At 45.5% G+C, this 21,467-nt stretch overlaps 1 protein-coding gene across 3 annotated transcripts in view; it reads right to left on the reverse strand.

Annotated features, from left to right (window-relative positions):
• The window catches only part of ATP11C (ATPase phospholipid transporting 11C (ATP11C blood group)), a 112,578-nt gene that overhangs the window by 33,267 nt on the left and 57,844 nt on the right, over window positions 1–21,467 (reverse strand). For all 3 annotated transcript variants that reach the window (XM_084813671.1, XM_084813670.1, XM_084813672.1), the window contains exons 7-19: window positions 18,856–18,959; window positions 17,039–17,089; window positions 16,644–16,708; window positions 15,515–15,596; window positions 14,898–15,048; window positions 14,587–14,784; window positions 11,394–11,534; window positions 9,831–9,988; window positions 5,292–5,363; window positions 4,384–4,457; window positions 4,145–4,248; window positions 1,628–1,809; window positions 735–986 (exon numbers count right to left, since the gene is read on the reverse strand). In XM_084813671.1, the coding sequence (XP_084669797.1) occupies window positions 735–986; window positions 1,628–1,809; window positions 4,145–4,248; window positions 4,384–4,457; window positions 5,292–5,363; window positions 9,831–9,988; window positions 11,394–11,534; window positions 14,587–14,784; window positions 14,898–15,048; window positions 15,515–15,596; window positions 16,644–16,708; window positions 17,039–17,089; window positions 18,856–18,959 (1,634 nt within the window). The remainder of the gene's footprint in view (window positions 1–734; window positions 987–1,627; window positions 1,810–4,144; window positions 4,249–4,383; window positions 4,458–5,291; window positions 5,364–9,830; window positions 9,989–11,393; window positions 11,535–14,586; window positions 14,785–14,897; window positions 15,049–15,514; window positions 15,597–16,643; window positions 16,709–17,038; window positions 17,090–18,855; window positions 18,960–21,467) is intronic.

The raw sequence follows: 21,467 nt of genomic DNA on the forward strand, positions 1-21,467 counted from the left end.
GGGGAAAGCCTTGAGATGCACAGAAACGTACTTTACTTGGCCCTAGGCATTTTTCATTCAGATCTACTTCAGGGGAAAGCTTAAACACAACCCATCTTAATCTTTAGCTGTCAGTGACCTTCTTGCAAAGCAGTACATAAACTTACAATCAACTATATTGGAGAGCACCGCTGGAGAAGATCTGGGCCCCGGCACACTTCGGTGCACCTCAGTTTCCTCTCCTCTCTCTCCCCACTTTGTCACAAGGCATCCTGAAGGCAGCTACCCCCACATCCTCAGAAGCTGCGCATCTTCATGCTGACCTCTTAGGGATGTCTGTCACTGGGAAATCTGGTTCTTTTTTGGCTCAACGGAGGTCTGCCGTGTGTATGACTCAATTTCTGTCTGCAAAGTAACCTGTGGGCTGTTCCTGAAACTCCAGGAACTTTTTTGCACATTTTTTTGGAAGCTTCTGCAATTTGTGCCGATTTCGGAGCAATCTGAGCATATTTCAGCCGAATTTGCACAAATCACACAAATTTGGCCATCATTTGCACAGATTCGGCTGTAATTTGCACAAATTGCAGAACTTCCAAAAGATGTGCAAAACTCCCAGAAAATCCACGAACTCTCACGACTCGATGCAGATGGAGTCGGGCACCGTAGCTAAAAACCAAATGAAGTCTGTGGGGGCCCAGCCTAGGAAAACTCATTGAACTCCACCCCCAAATGGATTTCTCGAACATCCCTATTACCTCTTGCCTTGGGGCACATCGCTCACGAGCTTTTTGTGATACTCCATCAGCAGCTCATGGAGCCGCTGCACTTTCTGGTCTCCCTCTCCCACGACTTTTGTGGTCAGCTGCAACAATTCGGTGCTGGTCTGGAAGAGCTTGCAGGCGTAGCATGTGGCCTGGGCAGTCTCCAGCTTGTCCCCGGTCAGCACCCAGATCTTCATGCCTGCAGCATGCAAGGCCTCAATGGTTTCCGCCGCAAGTTCCTGCAGTCTACAGACAGACACCTTCATTTATCAAAGAAAATGGCTGACATTCCAAAAAGCTTCCTGTCCCCTTATTTTTGGGGTGGGTGTGTGTGTGTGTGTGTGTGTGTGTGTGCGCGCGCGCGGGGGGGGGTGTTTTGTTTTTAAAGGGACAAATCTTTGGGCAATTTTTGAAAAAGAATCCAAAACATATTTTAAAAAATACAGCTCAAAGTAATTAAACACCAACCCAAGTATCTATTAGTTAGCTGAAAGACTGTAATAAGGTGGGGGGGGGGATTCTATACGCAACAATTCTGCTTTGTTTTTATTTGTTTTAAAACTTTTACAGGTTTGTATATGACGTTTTATTATACTGTTGTACTTTACGGCTTTAAGTTTTGTAAACACACCGCATTTTTTGGAATGTATGTTTTCCTCAGAATTCTCTCCCTTCCAAGAGCTAGAAGACGGATTTGCAACTTTGTTTCTTACAAAGAAACAAAGTTGGGCAGACCCTTTAGTGTAAACTGGATGTGAGCAGATGCTGCTCGTGTGATCCATCTGCCACAGGAGTCCTGGGGGTGGTTGATGGTGCAGGTGAGGTTTGTTGTTGGACAGCGTTTGGACAGAAGAAGACATCACGGTCTTCTCCCAGTCTTTGCTTACTTGTCTTCCACAGCAGTGGATCCAATCAAATGCATGTTCGTCTCAATCTCGTCAAAAACCTTGGCCATCTTTGCTTCCCGGTCCTGCAACGCCATCGTCGCTTCCTTGATCTGGCTATCCATTATATCATATTCGCTTTCCGGTATTTCTTTGTAGGCCACACAGAGAGTCCGATACCCATCCTGGAGGGGACAAGCAAGCAAACAAACGCATCTTTTAAAGCAGGGGTGATCAACCTCAGGCCTGGGGACTAAATCTGGCCCTCTGGGGTCCCCCAAATGGCCCTACCCCTTTCCCCCAGCCCCACCCCCTTTCCCCCAACCATTGATCATTTGGTGGCTACTTGGATTCTGTGCAGTCTTCTCCCCCATTTAAAAAGGTGAAATGCCTCTCCAAAGGCTTAGTTATTGATGGCAAAACCTTTAAGCTGAAATATGCTGGTATTTTTGGAATCTTGGCTGCACCCCTTTTGCCTTTGGCCCTGTCCTCTTTGCCTTCAGCCTCACCCACTACTGGAATGCAGTCTCCAAGAGCTCCTCTGACATTGAATTTGGCCCTTGGGCTGAAAGAGGTTCCCCACCCCTGCTCTAACACTAGGCTTTCACCCCAAAGGCCCTCTAGAACACCCTGTCCCAACCTGGTGCCCTCCAGATGTTTGGATCACAACTTGCTGCACCACTGGCCATGCTAGCTGGGGCTGATGGGAGCTGAAGTCCAAAATATCTGCAGGGCACCAGGTTGAGGAAGGCTGCTCTAGAACATCAGCAGCATTCTGTTGCATCACACCTGGCCCACTCATAAGAACGTAAGAAGAGCCCTGCTGGATCAGACCAAAGGCCCATCTAGTCCAGCATTCTGTTCACACAATGGCCAACCAGCTGTCAACTGGTTACCCTCAAGCAGGACACAAATGCAATAGCATCCTCCTGCCCATGTTCCCCAGCAACTGGTCTACACAGGCATCCTGGAGGCAGCATATAGCCATGAGGACTAGTAGCCATTGATAGCCTTCTCCTCCATGAATTTGTCCAGTCCCCTTTTAAAGCCATCAAAATTGATGGCCTAAGTGAATAATTTAACTCTGCGCTGTGTGAAGAAATCCTTCCTTTTATCTGTCCTGAACCTCCCACCCATCTGCTCGTTGAGATGACCCCACTGCATTCTAGCATTGAGAGAGAAAAAATGACTCCCCACCCATTCTCACTGCATTCAGCTTGACTGGCCCCTGGTAGTTCCCTGCAGGTGCCTCGAAGAGCTTGCTGGATCACTGTTGGTGGTCCACAGGAGATTCATTGATGTTAAATGCCCAAGGGACGCAAGACATCAAGACTGTGGCCAAAAAGGCAAGCTCAGCTGACTTCAGCAAAGTGACTCTCCACGTGACTAGGAACCAGCGAGCCCTGTTTGAGGTCCATCAAGTCCTGGGACATGGTCTAACAAATATAAGGGGCAGCCACTTTGGCAAAGCTAAGGAGAGCTGGGTCTGGTAAGATCCTACATGGCAAGTCACCTGGGAACGCCATATGCACCCTGTTCGGGAGTTCTCCAAGGGGTGTGTGTGTGATGGGGGGGGTGTGTGTGTGATGGGGGGGGTGTGTGTGTGATGGGGGGGGTGTGTGTGTGATGGGGGGGGGGTGTGTGTGATGGGGGGGGGTGCACTAATTGGCCCTGCCCTCTCAGTTGCAAGCCTGATGTCCCCGCCCTGCTGCCGTCAACATGTTGAGCCTGAACTTCCGAAGCCCAGAGCTTGCAGTATGTGCACAGGCTCTCTGTGAGATTTCAAGCCCTGATCGTGCAGCACACAGGCAGCCCACACACTTCAGAACCTGAGAATGTCAGGAGAGCCCTGCTGGAGCAGACCAAGGGTCCATCTAGTCCATCATTCTGTTCACACAGTGGCCAACCAGCTGTCAACCAGGAACCCAAAAGCAGGGCATGAGTGCAACAGCACCCTCCCACCCATGTTCCCCAGAAACTTGGGGATATAGGCTCATTGCCTCTGGTACTGGAGGCAGCACAGCCATCAAGACCAGTAGCCAGTGACAGCCTTTTCCTCTAGGAATTTGTCCAACACCCTTTTAAAGCCATCCAAATTGGTGGCCATCACTACATCTTGTGGTAGCAAATTCCATAGTTTAACTCTGTGCTGTGCGAAGAAGTCCTTTCTTCTATCTGTCCTGAATCTCCCACCAATCACCTTCATGGGATGACCCCGGGTTCTAGTATTTTGAGAGAGGGAGAAAAATGTTCAGCCCCGACATGTGGAGGGCATCAGGGTTGGGCCACCAGGAATGCAACAGAGGTGGTGGGGTCAATGCAGACATGCGAGTCAGCAGGCAGAGCCAACATCATTCGCTTTGGGGCCTGTGCTCAATATCAAATATGTCTCCCGTTAAAAATTAGCAGCCAGCCAAGGTAATCGATAAGCTGTGCTTTCTACGTTTGTTTCCTTATTGTCAAGATTTTGGACAGTGGATTCCCGAAGATCCACAGCACAGGTTTGTCCAGCGTGCTTACCAATGCGTTATTCTCTACGTGTATTTTTGTCCTCTGCGCTTCATCTTGCGGGACCCTTGGAAAAATCGCTGAATCTGCTCCTTTGCAGAACAGGAATATTGTTCCTGAAACAGCATTTGAAAAAGAATGGGTTGGGGTATCCAAAAATATAATGAAGTTTACAAACGGTTTCTGGCAATGTAAAAAGTGAAGGTGACTTTCACTTCAAAAAAGAGGAGAGAGAGAGAGCTTCAACTAACCATCTGATGTCTTCACGACAACGCTCATCCGGCGACGAACGCAATCAAAATCCAGAACATTTAGCAGCTTGTAGCTTTTTAGACAAGAGGGACAAAGAGCATTTAGAGTCGTGGGAGGTAGGTGGGACATCAAACCACGTCATACACGTCAACCTCAAAACCCAACATAAATCAATGTGAAGAAGAGCCTGAAGAAGAGCTCTGCTGGCCATTGTGCCAGGATTCAACAGAAACTCTTCCATACCCTATTGGTAAGAGGTTCAGGGAGAGTACCTCATTTTACCAAGCGCAAAATGATGAAGGGCACATGGTTGGCTCATGGCCATATCCATCCTCCTAAGGGATAGTATTAGACCCCTGAGAAGAAAGGGGGAGTGTCTAAAAGAAGGATCAGCTATGTAGTGATGGAACCAGCCAGCCAACCACCACCAGCCCTTCCTAAGGCCTTCCAGAAAAACTAGTTGCTGGCCAGTGTAATAAGGTTTCAAGTGGGTTTTTTTTAAAGCCCTTTTATCTTTTAGACTTAGTATTTTTGAAATGCTAACAAAAAGCTAGCAGCCACACAGAATACACGCAAAATGTGAGCCCAGAGTTATCTGTGCTTGGATTAAACCATAGGAAAAGCTGAGAATAACACAGCCTATGTATCTTTGCTGATTTCTGTTTGGCTGAAACAAAGGCAGACCTCACAGGTCACAGCCCAACTCCTTTAGAAGCAGAAATAAGGAAGCAAGGGGCATCTTGGCGCCATGTCCAGAGAATTTCAACGAAATTTAAAATGTGCTGTAAAATGAGCCAGTCAGTTCAATCATGCATCGTTTCCAGAAACAGTACCCTATATTAATGTTCTTCCAAATAGTTTTGATTTCCTTGTCCAGTACCAGAGGCCAAGTTACAATTGTGCCTACCTTTCGATTTCTTTTTGCGCATTCTGTACCTTCATGAAGTTATTTTCTTGTCCTAGAAAAGTGAAACCATACCTGTCAATGAACAAAAAGGACAGAATGGCGTTGAAAAAAAAAAAAAACCAAACACACACACACACACTTTAGATTAAAAAATAAATTAAATAAACCAAAAATAAATAAATAAATATCACACAAGAGAAGGGCTGATTGAGAACATGATCTAGGCAATTCAGTGGAAGCACAGAAACCGCACAAAAATTGGCACTAGGCATGGAGTTCATCTTCTTTTTAAGACTATGTTTCTAGTCTTTACGGATGAAAATGTATGCTTGAAGCATATGAGCAACATTTGCTGAAGTCTCAGAAGCCAGGGAGCTGGCCAAGCAAGATTTGCTCTTTGCCCCACCCCATAATGAGCAAAATCAGATTTATGGCTTCTTTACACGGAGCTTTTATCCTGGTATTGAGATTGCTCACTCATGGAAGTTTGCGAGCCCTTTAGAAGACATTGTGTACCTCCAGAGTGTCTCCTGCACTAAATGACCTTTATTCCATTTTTAAATAGATCGGAGGTAATGAGCTATCAAATTACCCCGCTTGTGTTCCGCTTGAGTTCCCTCCATGAAAAAGGAAAAGCCGCAAGAAGAGGAGTGAGATCAATGAAACATATGGAAGACTCGGATAGGGGGGAGAAAGAAGGGGAAAGGGGAGGGGGGAAAGGAAGCACGTGTCAAGGGAGTCTGTTCTGATCCTGCATTTAAAACGGAAGCAGAAAGTCCTATTTTAAATGCGGGATTTTAGTCTGGTGTAGAGATGCTCTTATACAAAACTGTTCTATTTGCATAATCTCTCCAGGACTGAGCTTTCTTGGATGCAGGATTAGGTTTGTTTGGGTTTTTTTTTTAAGAAAATAAACCATGGCATACAGCCGCCTACAGCCCTAGGAACAGAGGAAGCTGCCTTACACTGAGTTAGATCCTTGGTCCATCTAGCCCAGTATTGTCAACACTGATTGGTAGCAATGCCTCTCCAGGGTTTCAGGCAGGAGTTTTTCCAGCCCTACCTGGAACCACCAAGGATTGAATCTGGGACATTCTGTATGCAAACATGCACTCTACTACTGTGCTATGGTCCTTCCCCTGAGGTGCTTAGTGTCAGTGGTTAGTGGGTGTTCAGAGGTTTCTTTACAGTTAATGTAATTGCATCCCAGAAGGAAACATTCTTATCAAGCAGCATGATTAATTTTGCCCGTACACATACCATTTTGCTTACATCGTTGATTTGTTCACAGAGGAGCATATTAGGAAGGAGTTTAAAATGCTGGTGGTAACCTTCAAAGGCTGCCATACCATCTAAAATTTACTTGTGCTGTACAGAAAGATCTCAATTTTGCTACAGTTGCAAAGCCGGGAAAAAGCTGAAGGCCTCTTTTTCAGCGTACACAGAATCCACAAGCATCCAAGACAGAAAGTCACTCTTGTTCAATAAATAGGAAAGGACCCCACTGGTCACTGGAAAACTCTTCAGTTGCACCCTGACAGCAGGAGTGCCATTCCTGTTTGACGGGGCAAGTCTTTCCTAAAGTTAAGAAGCTTATCTAGCAATCAAACTTTTTGAGGCCAGGGATTGGCAGCCAGCGGCCTATGGGCTGCCCCCTGGCCCAATTTTTCACACAGCCCTCCTCTCCCCATCCCAGTTTGGAAATTTATTTCAGTGATGTGGGGTGGAAAAACATCCACTGAAAATGTTCCAATGCTTTATTTTTCCACAGGAAAAATCTCAATTTCTTCGGTTAATTAATAACAATGAATGGATGCTAATTGCAAATGCCATATTAGGCAAACTTGGCAGTTTCTCAGTTGTAGATGAGTGGTTGTCTGCATATCATGCATACATCTTTGGGATGGTAAAATATATCGTGTCCGCAGTTTTCAGTACCTCTGCGTTTGTGTTTTTCTCAAATTTAAACAATGCAGGGGAAGTACGTGCTATTGTCTTTAATGCTTTACAAGTATTCCAATAAAAATGTCTACATAATATAGCATTTAAATCACATTAAATGTATATTGATTTTTTTTCAAATATTTCAACTCGAATACCTGTGATGTATTCGGACAAAACATGGGGTATTTTTATTTTTGGCTTTGCTGTTTACTGAATACAAGTAAAGCAAATGTTGCAACTCGGATCACTCTCTAGGGCTGGGGTGGGCAAGTTGTGGTCCTCCAGATGTTCTGTCCTACAGCTCCCATCAGCCCTCAACACTGACTAGCTAGGGCTGATGGGAGTTGTAGGCCCAAACATCTGGAGGACCACAACTTCCCCACTGCCTCTCTAGAGCATCAGAAAATGTCCCCATGCAAATTACCCTAATTCAAAATTTCCTGAAAACTAGCACTCAGTGCACTTCTTGGGTAGATCCACTTTGCACTGTCTGCCAGGCCAGGGTTCCCAAGCTGAGCAAAGCCAGAGAATTTGGAGCCAGCAGCAACATCATGGCTGAGGGAGAGACCAGCCCCTGAGCAGCTCGGCCGAGGGAGGGCCTGGTGCCTCATGCTGAAGGAGTTGGCTATCCCAGATAGCAACCTTAAGTCCCACATCTTTCTGGGTAGATGTAAAGATGTCTGCCCAAGGGATTCGCCTTCCTGACATATCTGCAAAACTTTATTGATCTAAAAGATTTCTGTCCTGCCCATCCACTGCATTTGCAACGTTCGGGGTGGCTTACGCCAACACACCCAAAACACAACAACACACAGTGAAATCTAACAGAAATTAACTAAGCTAACGACCAACAACAACAACAAAATAAAAAATGTGCTGATAGATGCAAACCAACAGAACAAAGGGGTTAGCCACAAAAGAATCCTCAGCCCGGCAGATCAAATGCATGCTGGAATAATCAAAGTCTTGGCTAGACGGTGGAAAGGAAGGAGAGAGAGGGGGGCAAATGGGACACTGCCATGCACCACCACTGTGAGGTAGGAGTTCCACAACCTAACCATTGTCCAGAGAAGGCCCCTTCCCACATCCCAATGAGCCAAGCATGGACCACCACCAGGACACAAAAGAGAGCCTCCCTAGTAGACCTTATGGCACAGGCAAGATGGTATGGGAGGAGACAGTCCCCATACAAGACATCATTTGCATGGTACATAAACGTACCAAAAGGCCGAACCACTTGGGACCTAGTCTTTTCAGACAACTGGACCAGTGTGGGAGCAACTGTGGGGGCCAGTGGCAACACAACAGTGCCAACAGGGATCACAAAAGACAGCTGTAATGCTGGAAACCAAAACCAAAAAAGGAACAGCTGCACCAGTTGAATTCCCAACACGTTTTCCAGTCTTCTTTGGAAGAAGAAAGGAAGAGGGAATCCTCCAGAAAAGTCTCTAGGAGTTTTTCCCTTTATAAAGAGCCTTGTCGAAACGTGTTGGGAATTCCAATTGGCGCAGCAGCTCCTTTTTTGATTTTAGACCGTGGCAACACACCTGTAAATGGTATGTGCAAAGGAGCCCTGAAGAACCACCTAGTCCCACATGAGCATGTGAACCTTTAAGCTCTTCTTTAGAGGCCCTGCTCAGTGCGCGCGCATACACCACACACACCAATCTTATGAAGTAAGGTGGGTAACTCTGAGGCACACAGTCTTCTAGGCTGTGATACTTCACCTCTAGAATGCCCTTGTCCATTCACTGGGTTTCCTCTCTGCAAATGTTTAGAAAGAATCGAAGCTGCTTTCCTTCCTCCTGCTCTTAATATGATTTGATGCTGGTTGTTTTATCTAGTGACGTTTATCTAGTGATGTTTTAAAAGGTTTCACCAAAACTATTTTTTAATTTAAAAGTATTTATACCCCACCTCAATCTCAAGTGATCCTGAAGTGGCTAACTTTTTTTTATTTTAAAGACACACACATTTGGGCAACCTTTTTTCTAAGAAGGATCCAAAATATCTGAGGGACTGGGGTCAGAAGCATGGCTTTCTACCATCGTAGTTTAAATGAGAGAAGGACAGAGGGGAATGGCAAACATCTCAGAAGCCTGTGCACCAATCCAGGGAATTCTGGGTCCGGCCTTAGCAAGATCAGAGTGAGTGAGTGAATGCACGGTACCTGTGACCTGGCCAGGCCAGTGTCATGTGATCACCAAGATGGTGGCACTCACTCTTGGCAGGTGGGCCACTCCACTAGCCTGGGCCCGAGCTGGTGCCTGACCATGGCAGGTGGGCCACTTCACTAGCCTGGGCCACAGCTGGTGCCTGACCATGCCAACTTCTGGCACCAGCTATACGTAAAGAGACCCACCCAAGACAGGCATTCGTCAAAGCTCAATGGAACCAACAGCCAGACCTCCTAACAACTACGAACATCTCTGGGTCAGATTGTACTGGACAGTCTTGCCAGCCTTTATTATACTTGGCATCCAAAGTTGGGAGCACCTGTCTGTCAGCATGATAGGCATATAAGCAACATGTGTGTGCCATTCAATACAACTGAGCAGGGAGGGAAATGGGAGGGGAAGAAGCGACTACCCTTACTTTTGAGCTCCCTGCAGCAACGCTATTTCATCTGGGGAAGATGCAACGTAGTTGCACGAGCTTCTGGGTCGCGATGTCCTTGCGTCAACTTCATCCCTTTGCTGGACCTGAACTGTGTGGCAGAGACACAACGCACGCAGGAACAGCTCTTCTCGACTCTGTTGTGAAGAGAAACGTGTCTGTTAGCCGAAGGACTTCCGGTCCCAGCGACCAAGAAGGAAAAGGGTTAAGATATTCCAGGCCAGTTCATCCAGCCATCTATGGCCAGCAGAACAAGGAGCAGACGACTGCCTTTGCAGAACCTGCAGAACCTGCATTTCCAAGTCAGGAACGCTGCGCCAATGCTTGGCTGTGGCGGCAAGTGAGCCACAAGAGAAGTGACCGGACTACATTCCATGCGCAGTCCACTGAGCCGGGGAGGGAGGAGGCAGTACAGCCAGGGCTCCACTGTTTAGCTAACCAGTCCTTTGAGATAAGTCAGTTGGATCGGGGCTCCCGATTAATTGGGCAGAATCAATATAGATATATATAGAGATAAATAAATAAAACTTTTAATGCATGCAGTTACAAACCATGGGTGGCAGGATCCACCTGAGAAAAGGCGTCCCTACTCTGTTCTCAGAGGAAGGGCTGCCTCTTCCGAGATGATGCCTGCTGCAGCTCATTCTTGAACCATCATCAGAGCCCTGATGAAGCAGATGGTCCATCCAGTCCAGTATCTCCACCACCCCACCCCACAAACGGCCAACCAGATGGGAAGCCCACAAGAGGTCATCTAAAAACCAAAAGTCAGTAAGGATGCTTTGGTCCCCCTGCCCCCCACTTCAGAACTACTGTTTCAGCTGTGTTCAGATTTATGCAGACACATGATTATTTTACTGATCGATTAAGATCTCAGCTGATTTAATTATTTGTTTGAGTGACAGCTTAAAGGAGAACAGCACTGGAGAAGCAGGCAGGAGTAGACCAGACTGCTGGGCTTGAGGGACGATGGGCCAGAACCTCGATCTCCACCCCCTGAAGTGGACTTCTATAAGTCCTATTGCCAGAGATACCATTTCTTTGCTGCTAGGCTGGCAACTGAGAGACCACAAAGCACTCCTGATGGGAAAGAAGGGGCAATTTGGTCCAGGGATTTCCAGCTGTCGACCTCGTCTTTGCACTATAGCCAGGCTTGTGCATGCTGCTATGCCCCTGAATTCCCACTACCTCTACCACCGGGTTGGTCACCCAGTCTTTACCACAGAAACACCACGGCATGTTCAACCCACTTTCGGCTGCCGTTTGGTGGGCCAGTGACCCAACGCTCAGGGCACAGAATGTTAAATGGTCAAATGCTCCTAGCCTATGAACAAGGATGGAAACAAAAGTATTACTTACTGGTTACATCTGTAACCCGCTCTTCCACCTCCCGCCCAAGAGCATCAGACAAGTTTGTTTTCCCTAATATCGCTGTGGGTGTTCCAGGCCTTAGCGCCCTCCAGGCCTTTTAAATCCTAGAGCTAATCCTTATAAGGGTCCCTTTACTGATGGAAGAGTGAGGCACTGCCAGGTTAGTTTTACCCTTTCCGCTTTGCCAGAAGACCTCAATCCATCAACCTCTGAAAAGACGTTGCTGTACGTGTAGCCATCTATGCTGCATTCAATGAACTCCATGGTGTTTTCCGTTAAAGTCCCTGTTTTATCAGAGAACACGTACTCAACCTAAAAGGAAAGGGAGAGAACATTCCTGGTCACAGAGAGAAAGAGATGTATTCACTGTTATGCTAAAGACAAAATCCATTCCTCTTTTTCCAGCTGGTGACATTTTTAAGAAAATGAAGTCTGCTTTGGCATTTGAGTTCAAGTTAAAGACTAACTGGAATCCTTGACTGCTAGAATTAAAATGTGTCCCTACATTCCAATTTAGAAGTATCACTGAAACAAATAGAAACTGATACCATTCCATTTCAATACTCAGCTTCAGTTTTGTAAAACAAAATACTGTACGATGGCAAGATGAAAAGTAATTTAAAAGGGGAAACAACCAAAAGCCATCCACCGCCAAGTTTGATTCCTAACAGACTAAAAAGATGATGGGATGGGCAAATGGAGATGTAATGGTCTGATCGCACTTCAGTTAGGAAAAGTACCATACAAAGAGCTGGTAACGGTATCTGTCCGAGTGAGGGATAAGTGGCTTAAAAGGTAATATGCAATGTCAGTCCTACATAGAGTAGAGCCATTGAAATGAATGGGACTTAAGTTTGTTGTGACTAACTGGATACTTGTTCAGTCGTTAAGTCGTGTCCGACTCTTCGTGACCCCATGAACCATAGCACGCCAGGCCTTCCTGTCCTCCGCTCTCTCCCGGAGTGTGCTCAAGTTCATATTCATTGCACCGGTGATGCTATCTAGCCATCTCATCCTTTGCCGTCCCCTTCTCCTTTTGCCTTCAATCTTTCCCAGCATCAGGGTCTTTTCCAGTGAGTTTTCTCTTCGCATTAGGTGGCCAAAATAGTTGAGCTTCAGCTTCAGTATCTGTCCTTCCAATGAGCACTCAGGGTTGATTTCCTTTAGGATGGACTGATTTTACCTCCTTGCAGTCCAGGGGACTCGTAAGAGTCTTCTCCAGCACCACAGTTCAAAAACATCAATTCTTTGGCACTCAGCCTTCCTTATAGTCCAGCTCTCACAGTCATACATTACTACTGGGAAAACCATAGCTTTGATTATACAGACCTTTGTCGGCAAGGTGATGTCTCTGAACTGGATGCAACCCTAAGATTACGATGCTTTTTCATGACAGTGCCCAAGCAGGATTCAGTGTTGTCCAAGGACAGCAGCATGATGGTGACTGGTTTCATCTTAGATCCCTGGTCAGCAACCGGGACTACTTGGAGAGTGGAGTGGAAGGGAGGAGAACCAAGGCTCCAAACGTCATCCCTTGAGGGATGGCAAGTCCTACTGCTGCAGACCCCATTACCTCCACATCCCCCTCTTTTGCTTCTAAGCTGGTGGAGGGGAAGCAGGTGGTACCCCTACAGAGCAGGAACTTGGCTCTGAATCCTCTAGCTCACCCTTCCCCAAGCTGGTGCTCTCTGGCTGGGGGTAACAGGAGTTGTAGTCCAACCCATCAGGCAGGCACCAGTTTGGAGAAGGCTGCTCTAGCTGAGCCCTACTGAATATGGGGGAGAGCAGTGAAACCCAACAGTAGAAGAAAGGGGGGGGGGACACACACCTCGAAGCAAGTTTACAGTTGCAAGAGAAGCAGCTACTTTTGCGGGGTTTTGCTGGCCTGCTGTAAAGAAGGAGATTTTAAAATGAGAGAAGCCCGATCAAGAAGGCTGGTTGATGCACACAGCATGGATTCTAAGCCTGACATTTCCCCGCATGGTAACAAGCGTGCAAATCCTGCTTAGCGAGAGCTAATTATAGCATCACACACTCGGGAGCCCAAAGGATCAGTCTTTAGTGCTTATACATATTTAAATACTAAAAAAGAAGAAAAATCCTGTGTTGAAAGGAACACGAGAACCTGAAAGTCTCGGGTTTTACGAAGGCGAGATGATCAACTCCTGCGCTTCTGGCTGGCTAAATGGTCTTTTTGTTACGAGCCGCAGCGCTGGCAGGAATACAGCCATCCTCTTGCTCCTCGTCATCTTTTCCCACCTCGTTTCACAGCCAAGTGATGCTTCTTTTTCTTTCATATAGTTAAAATAGGCATTTCTATGGTTGCACTGATCTCATTAAGGAGAATAGAAATAAACAGGGCCCAAGCGGGAAGAGGCTAAGATTCATCAGGCTAATAAGATGTCACAAAGGGAGTGATCTTCCACTTGCATTGATGGTCAAATGTTTGGACCCTCTGTATTTTGGGGCCTTGGAAGCATTTCTAAAGTAATTTAATTTCCCTTAATGGGCTGGGTATCAACTGAATCCTTTCAAACTAGGAACATCTTTAAATGTGCATAAGAAGTGATGTCATACAAATATAAGAAAAACTAAAAGGGAAGTTCTGTTCATCTGCAGAACATCCGGCTAACAGACAGAATGTGGCATTGTGACATCCCACTTTGATGGCTAACCACATGTCCACACCTCGAGTGCTTAGGTTAAAGAGGAGATTTCTGAAAAATCAGCTTCTCAGCCCAGTGCAACAAGCTATGTTGCCAGAATTCCTTCTTCTATGTAATTGCTGTAGGGACAGGACTTGGCCATTCAGTGCCTCCCCTCACCCCTCAAAAGAATACTGTAGTCAAAAGTACAACCCAGTTTAATTTGGGAAACGGCCTATTTGTGGGTCCTGAACCAACAACAGAGCAAAGATCTACAGCATATTCTTTGAAAGTTATATCACGCTCAGCATTTCTATTCTGCAACACAGTTGCATACTTCCGTTTCACATATACGAAGCTGCCTTCTGCTCCATTTAGCCCAGTGCTACCTGCTTTGACTAGCAATGCCTGGTCCTCGTTTCAGGCAGAGGTCTGTTTGGCGGGGTCTACTGAGGAAGCAAGAGGTGGCTTCTAATCCAGTCCTGGGCAAGTCCTTCTTTGAAAGCGCCTGCCTTCCAATGGACAGAGTAGGCGAGCTGGTGCCCACCAGATGTTTTGGACAACTCCCATAATCCCTGACCATTGGCCATGCTGGCTCGAGCTGGTGGGAGCTGTAGCGCAGAACATGCAGAGGGCATGAGGTTGCCTCCCCTTTGTTCTGGACCAATGGACCGCGACAAGCAGTGGGGAAAGAAAAGGAAACAGGAAATGTTTTTGACCTGGCCAAGCTCTTCGTTGAGGTCGGAGGTGTTCACCAAGGCCCCTTCTTGGCGTTCCTCATCATACATCTCTTTGTCCCACCCAATGAAGAAGGAGCCAAGGAATTTCTGCATCTCAACAGTCACGTACATGGAGACGGGGATGATGAAATTGAACAGAACCATGAAGGACAGGAAATCGGTGAACATTTTTAAGAGCTAAAAAAGAACAGAAAGATTCACTGGGCTGATAATGCATTTTTAATAAGTATATAAGGACAAAAGTAGCAAATATGACTGCAACAGCAATCAAGCTGAAGCAAATCAATTACCTTGAAGGTTTCTCTGTCCTTTTGCGTTTTGGGGTTGTACCAAGGCTCATCGTTAGAGGGAACTCTTTGCCAGATATACTTCAGAGTGGTACACACTATAGCCTTGCCCACAAGAATGCATAAATAGACAATCAAGAAAACATTGATCGACCTGGAAAGTCAAAACATCCACAAGGGGAAAAAAATCAGCTGTTTCTAAAGTTTCACAAACAGGGGCAAAATGCTGCACTGATAAGGAGGCCCAAAACAAGATTTCAAGGGAGATACACCCATTAACACCCACCCCCCAAACTTGCATCAACTCTTGCGTTATGCAAAGGGCTGCCCCTGAAAATTGTTTGGGAACTTCAGCTGTTACAAAATGCAGCAGCCATTCTGCTAACCAAGGCCGCCTGTACAGAATGTATTATCTACTGCACTGCTACCAATTTGTTTCTGGACTCAATTCAAAGTGTTAGTGTTAATCTTTAAAGCCCTAAATCAGGGGTGGACAAGTTCCGGGGGTCGAAGAGACTATCCATTCAAACACTATCCATTTATACAACAACAACCACAGAATCAAAGGGATTCAGTGTATTTTGTTTTTAACTAAATAAAATCCCTGCACGCTTGCTTACTTTTCAACTGCAGAGCGTTTCTGAGATTTTCCTTGGTAGTTCAAGGCCATTTTGGTTTCCATCCCGGTATAGACAGCAACTCCTACAAAATAAAAGCCATCAGTAACTGGCCTGTGAACCATCACCCACCTGCTCCTTCCTAGGAAGGAAGGTTTTCAATGACTGATCCACACATGCATGTACATCTCGGCTGAATGTGGGAACTGCCCCACGTTGCAAAGCACTGGATTTGCCATAATGCAAGAGAAACAGGTCCTAAGAAGAGCTCTGCTGGACCAGACCAAAGGTCCATCTACTCCAGCATCCCATTTCCCCACAGTGATCAACCCGGGGGGTGGGGGGGCACAAGTCCTGTCCGGCTGCTGTTCCCTGGACAACTAATATTCACAGGCATGTAGTAGTATATAGCATCATGACCAACAGTCATTGATAGCCTTATTCTCCACAAAGATGTCTAATCCCTATCTAAAGGCATCTGAGTTGGTGGCTACCACCACATCTTGTGGTAGCAAGTCCCACTGTTTAACTATCGAAATGATCAAATAGTAAATACAAAGTCTATCCTGCATTGGCCATCTCATCAATTCAAGTCATCACTTGATGCTACAATCATCATGGGATGAACTTACCCTCAGATTCGTGACCTATAATGGCACAGTCCATTGTTATGTAGACATGAGTGTAGACTGGGGTTGGATAGTTGGGTTTAAGACTGGGGAGTCCCCATATTCAAATCCCCTCTCACCCTCACCACTTCTCTCTCTCTCTCTCTCTCTCTCTCTCTCTCAGCTTAACCTGCCTCACAACACTGTTATGAGGGCAGAAAGGAGGAGGGATGGAAAATCATTTAGTCCACCAGAGCCCTTTGGAGGAAGGGCAAGATAAAACAAATATAATAAACAAACAGGTTGACTATACAGTAAGATGAATACTGGCTAAAAATGAAGTCATCATTGATAAGGAACAGCCATTAGGAACACCTAGAAGCATGGTCCTACACATATTTACTCAGAAGTAAACCCCACTAATGAGAAAGTGTGCATAGGAGTGCAGCTTAAGACATTCCTTGTGCAGAACACACACACACACTTTTACTGGGAAAGAGGAAAAAAATCAAAAACTTGCTCACCGTAGATCTTACGAGTGTTTTTTAACGTCGCTCCCTTCAGCAACAGGTTCTCGGGACCCAGTGCTCTAAAATGAAGTCGGACTATTAGGTCATTTGCAAAAAAGAGAAGCCTTCAGAAAATGGCAGCCAAGGCAGGGTGATGGCAGGGGTGTGGTGGGGTGAGTTATTCAAAACAAGACAAGAATATGAAGCCACTATTACAAGAATATGGAGCACTGGTACAGGGGAACGTGTAAAATTGAGGGAGGAGGAGGGAGAGAAAGCGAGGCCAGACATCAAGCCGATTGATGTCAGCAATATCCTTTAGGAGACAAGAGGCCAGGTAGTTAATTATGAAACACAAGCCCCAGTCAATAAGGCAGAACAACACTGAACAAGCAAAACAGCTGACGAACCTGGCAACTGGCTCTCGGTCACCCTTGCAGATGTTAATTCTGCCCACAAACCTGTAATCAGAGATACACAGAAGAGGATGTTTAAGCGCTGCTTGTATTTGCACGAGAGCCACTGCAAATATAAATGAACACGGAGGCAGAGGGGAAGACAAGCGGGCAAGCAACCCCGTGGGCAGGCCCTGCTTGGAGAGAACAGCTCTAAAAAGGTATGTTCAACAAGAGCGGTCCAGCAGGCTATTTACCAACAGGCGAGTTAAAAAAAAAAATAGTAACATTCCATGCCAGACAAGCGACAAAGGGAGAGGAGCGCCGAAGGGCAAATTTATCGTGATTGTATTCAATAAAGACATTTATTTTAGAAACTACTTCCCATCATCCTGCAACCCAGCACTGTTTCCAGCATTTACTAAATACACTATCAAGCAATTACAATTGGTAGGTGCTGGTTAAGAATTAGGAAAACACCTGAAAAGGTAAAGTCATGACACATTGGGGAGCGGGGGGGAGTAAAAAGGGAGGGAGAATCAATAGCAGGCCAATGGGAGGGGAAATGTGGCATCTGGGTCAGGCGAACTAATGGAAAAAGGACTTGCTCAAAATTAGCCTATGGGTAACTGATCCAGGATAAGCCAAAGCATAGCTGACTTTCCCATTCAGGGTAAAGCAGACAATAATGCTAGGTTTAGGGATGTTTCATTAAAAAATCCTCATAAAGAGAAGAAATCCTCTCTTGGGATGGGCCATAGCTCAGTAGTAGAGCACATAGTTTGCATGCAGAAGGTTCTATGTTCAGTTCCCAGCATCAGCTTGTAGGGCTGAGAAAGGCCTTCATCTGAGAACTGTTGCTAGCCAGTGTGGGTGGGCAGAAAGCAGGTCTCCAGAGGTTTTGGACTTCAACTCCCAGCATTCCTGGCCACTGGCCTTTCTGGCAGGTGCTTCTGGGATTTGAAGTCCAAACCATATGCAAATCTACCTTCTGCCCACTTAGTATTGCACTGTATTGATTACATTTCTATACCACCCCATAGTCGAAGCTCTGTGGGCGATTCACAAAAATTAAAAGCACAAGGTACCGTCAAAAGCAATATAAAATATGAAAGCTTAAAACTACAACGTAAAAGTACAACCAGAATAGAGCCTAGCAGCAATCCATAAATTTAAAATACTGATTTAAAACAGCAGAGCTAAAAGACTAGAATGCTAAAATGCTGGTTAACTAAAAAAAGGTCTTCACATGGCACCAAAAGGAGTACAATGTGGGCGCCAGGTGAACCTCTCTAAGGAGTTAATTCCACAGCCAGGGTGCCACAGCAGAAAAGGCCCTCTTCCTGGTAGCCACCTGCCTCACTTCCTTTGGCAAGGGCCTCCGAAGGAGGACCCTGAAGATGATCCTAGGGTCCAGGCAGACACATAAAGGAGGAGGCGATCCTTCAGAAAACCTGGCCCCAAGCCGTTTAGGGCTTTGAATGTTAACACCAGCACTTTGAATCAGGCCTGGACATGGACTGGCAGCCAATGCAGGCAATAATAAGCTAGATGGGCCAATGGTCTGATTCTGTATAAAGCAGACTCCTATGTTCATGATCCCAGCCAGAAGAGGCCTATGGAGTTCCTGGCTATCTGGTCTCCCAGGATGCAGTAAGAATCCAGCTTGTAGCTGGTTACTAATGTAGTAAATCAAATCAAATCATATGAAGGCAATCCATACAGGCAAAGCAGAGCCCACCACACCCCGAGTTTCAAACATTTGCCAGTGTCAGGGCAAGACACAAGAGCGGTGGACAGCTCAGACAGTCGACCGAAGTTCCACAACTTACCTGTAGAGGTCTGGCTGAGGCTGTTCACATTCTATTGTGGCAGTAAGAAGGCCTATGTCTTGGCAAGTGCAGAGTTTGGCAGTATCCTGCACAGTGTAGTGAGTCTAGAGAGGGACAGAAATAGAAAACTGGTAAGCAACTGTTTAACGTCCTCAGAGAGTGTTTTCTCATGGTGTGTGATTTTTAACTAGTTACAGAACTCCTCTGTAGTCTTGCTGCTGAAAATGCTGCCGCAAATTGCTTTTAATCTGTGTTTTAGCCATTTTGGACAGTTTGCTTTCATTGTATATAATGTAATTTTATTGCTTGGTTTTTAATGTTATCGGTAAGCCACCGTGAGAGCGCTTTAGGCTATGAAGTGAGACGGATGTGCTGCCGTTTTTTTTGTTTTGTTTTGTTTTAAGATCTATCAACACAATAGATATGCATGCTAAACTATTTATACTGTAGGGAATCAACACCCATAAAATAAACATAGGTTAGCATATATACGTTTAGTTTGACCAAAGTTAGCAGCTTTTATAAATAAAAAGCCTCCAGCCTTAAGTAAAAAAAGAGAATTTAAAAGAAGAAGTAGTGACTCTGATGCCGAAAAAGGGAAATAGCTACTAGCATAAAGGTACATGAAGTCACCAGACAGCAAAGTATTAGCTTTGTGGTTTGTAAGCAGACTACAGCAGATGGTAGAATGATGTGCCATCTTGTGGTTAAGAGTGGGGTACATGAACACAGCCAGAGTACAATTTAGGAGATTTTCAGTGGATAAAGTTTATTAGGAGAAAGGGCAACAGGTGACGTAAAGGAGAGGTATCGAGAGATGCAAAGAGGTGGCAGTAAAGGACTACACTAACAGGTCACATCACAGATCATGTTCAAGTGTGAAATTATAAAAGTAAAAAGAAGATACTGGGTTGGATCACTTCGGGCAGCAAGTCACCTCTGCTAGCAAAAAGTTGTAACTGGGTAAAGCAAGGGTGCAGAGTTTCAGAAGACCATGCCCCTTCCACTGGCTCCACCCCCTTTTCCCTGACCACCAATTGTTTGGCCATTTCCTGGCTTTTGTGCAGTTTTTTCCTCATTTTAAAGGTCCAATCCCATGCATATTTAGACAGAAAAAAGTCCAACAACTCCCAGCATGGCTAACTTTCTCAACCAGTACCATTTTATTTCTACAATTGTCCTGACTATATTTGCTTTTTTGCTGTTGTTAATAAATATTGTAAAATGCAACCTAAGTATATATGTACATCCATTTCTACAGTAACTGTGCAGACCAGTCCACAGCCTGTGAATTACAGGCTATGAACTTTATTCCCTTGTAGTAGGCAGGGTTGTAGAGACCTACTATAAGCGAGGATACTGTTATTTAACTTTATAAAACCCAAATAGAGTTTGGACCAAATTATGTCCAGTACATTATGAAGCAATGATACAGAAATCAGTTTGGATTTTATAGACAGTTCTCCTTGCGAAACAAGAAGCTCATTTCCTCTTCACAGGGCTACAATCCCAAGACCAATTGATCTCAGAGAAATTTACTTCTGAGTCAACGTGGTTAGGGTTGCACTAGCAATAATTTCCACGTTTAGCAAAGTCACAGAACAGTCTTAATGGGTTGATTCCACAGAGCTGTTGGAGAAGAATAACAGTTCAGCAACTCCAGATTCCATGAAAAGCCACAGATGTTTCAACAGATGTTCTGGCTCCTCCAGGGAGCTGACCCAGGATCTCATTAAGGTAATCAGGTGAGAGAGTTAAGTGTTGGAGGAAGAGAAAGGAGCTATTCTCAGTATCTCTGGGTATGTCTATTGGATTTTTCTCCTACTTAAATTAGAAAGACAACCAAAAAAAATCTAAAATTCACCACTTTTAAAGAGGTTTTATTTCCAGAAACTACTCAAGAGCTGTAAACCACTTCTGTCAGCAAGATGCATTCCTGTAAGCCATCTTCATAAACAAAACTCACCAGAATGCTTCCCGAGCTCATTATTTCTAAATGTCCCTTGTTTCAAGCTGGGTAAGAAACAGAGCTGTTGCATCAATGGCGGGAGATGATTCATGGCGTTTGTAAACCTGACATTTCACAACTTGGGGGCAGAGCTCAGAGGTCCTGAACATTTAAAATAGTTTCCACGTTGGGGACTCATAAAAGGGCTCATTGTGTTTTATACGCATTCCTTCTCTACCACATATCCTGTTGCATTTTGTTCTCGTAAAACCTGAAGAGGCAAGACATGACTGGAGGCGAGTTTAACTGAAACCGACACGGCTTACTTGCACGTTAGGAGTGTGTAAAATGGGGGAGGGGGTCAACATTCTATTGCCGTGTCAGAGTTGTGCACAAATTCACTGTCATGTAAGTATCAGTGTATAGCAGGGGCAGGCCACTTGTGCCCGTCGAGATGTTTTGGCCTACAACTCCCATTAGCCCTTGCCAGAGTAGCTATTGGTGATGGAAGTTGTAGTCAAAAACATCTGGAGGGCTACAAGCTGCCCACCCCTGGTATAAAGAAAGCAAAATGCTCACTGGTAGCGGGGGCGGGGGTGGGGGAGTAAAATGCATGTATGTATGCATACATTTCATTGAGTAATGACAGGGCCGGCCCAAGACA

This window comes from Heloderma suspectum, chromosome 9 (genome assembly GCF_057233095.1).
Source record: "Heloderma suspectum isolate Gila_16-S chromosome 9, 16-S_ref, whole genome shotgun sequence".
Lineage (NCBI taxonomy): Eukaryota > Metazoa > Chordata > Lepidosauria > Squamata > Helodermatidae > Heloderma > Heloderma suspectum.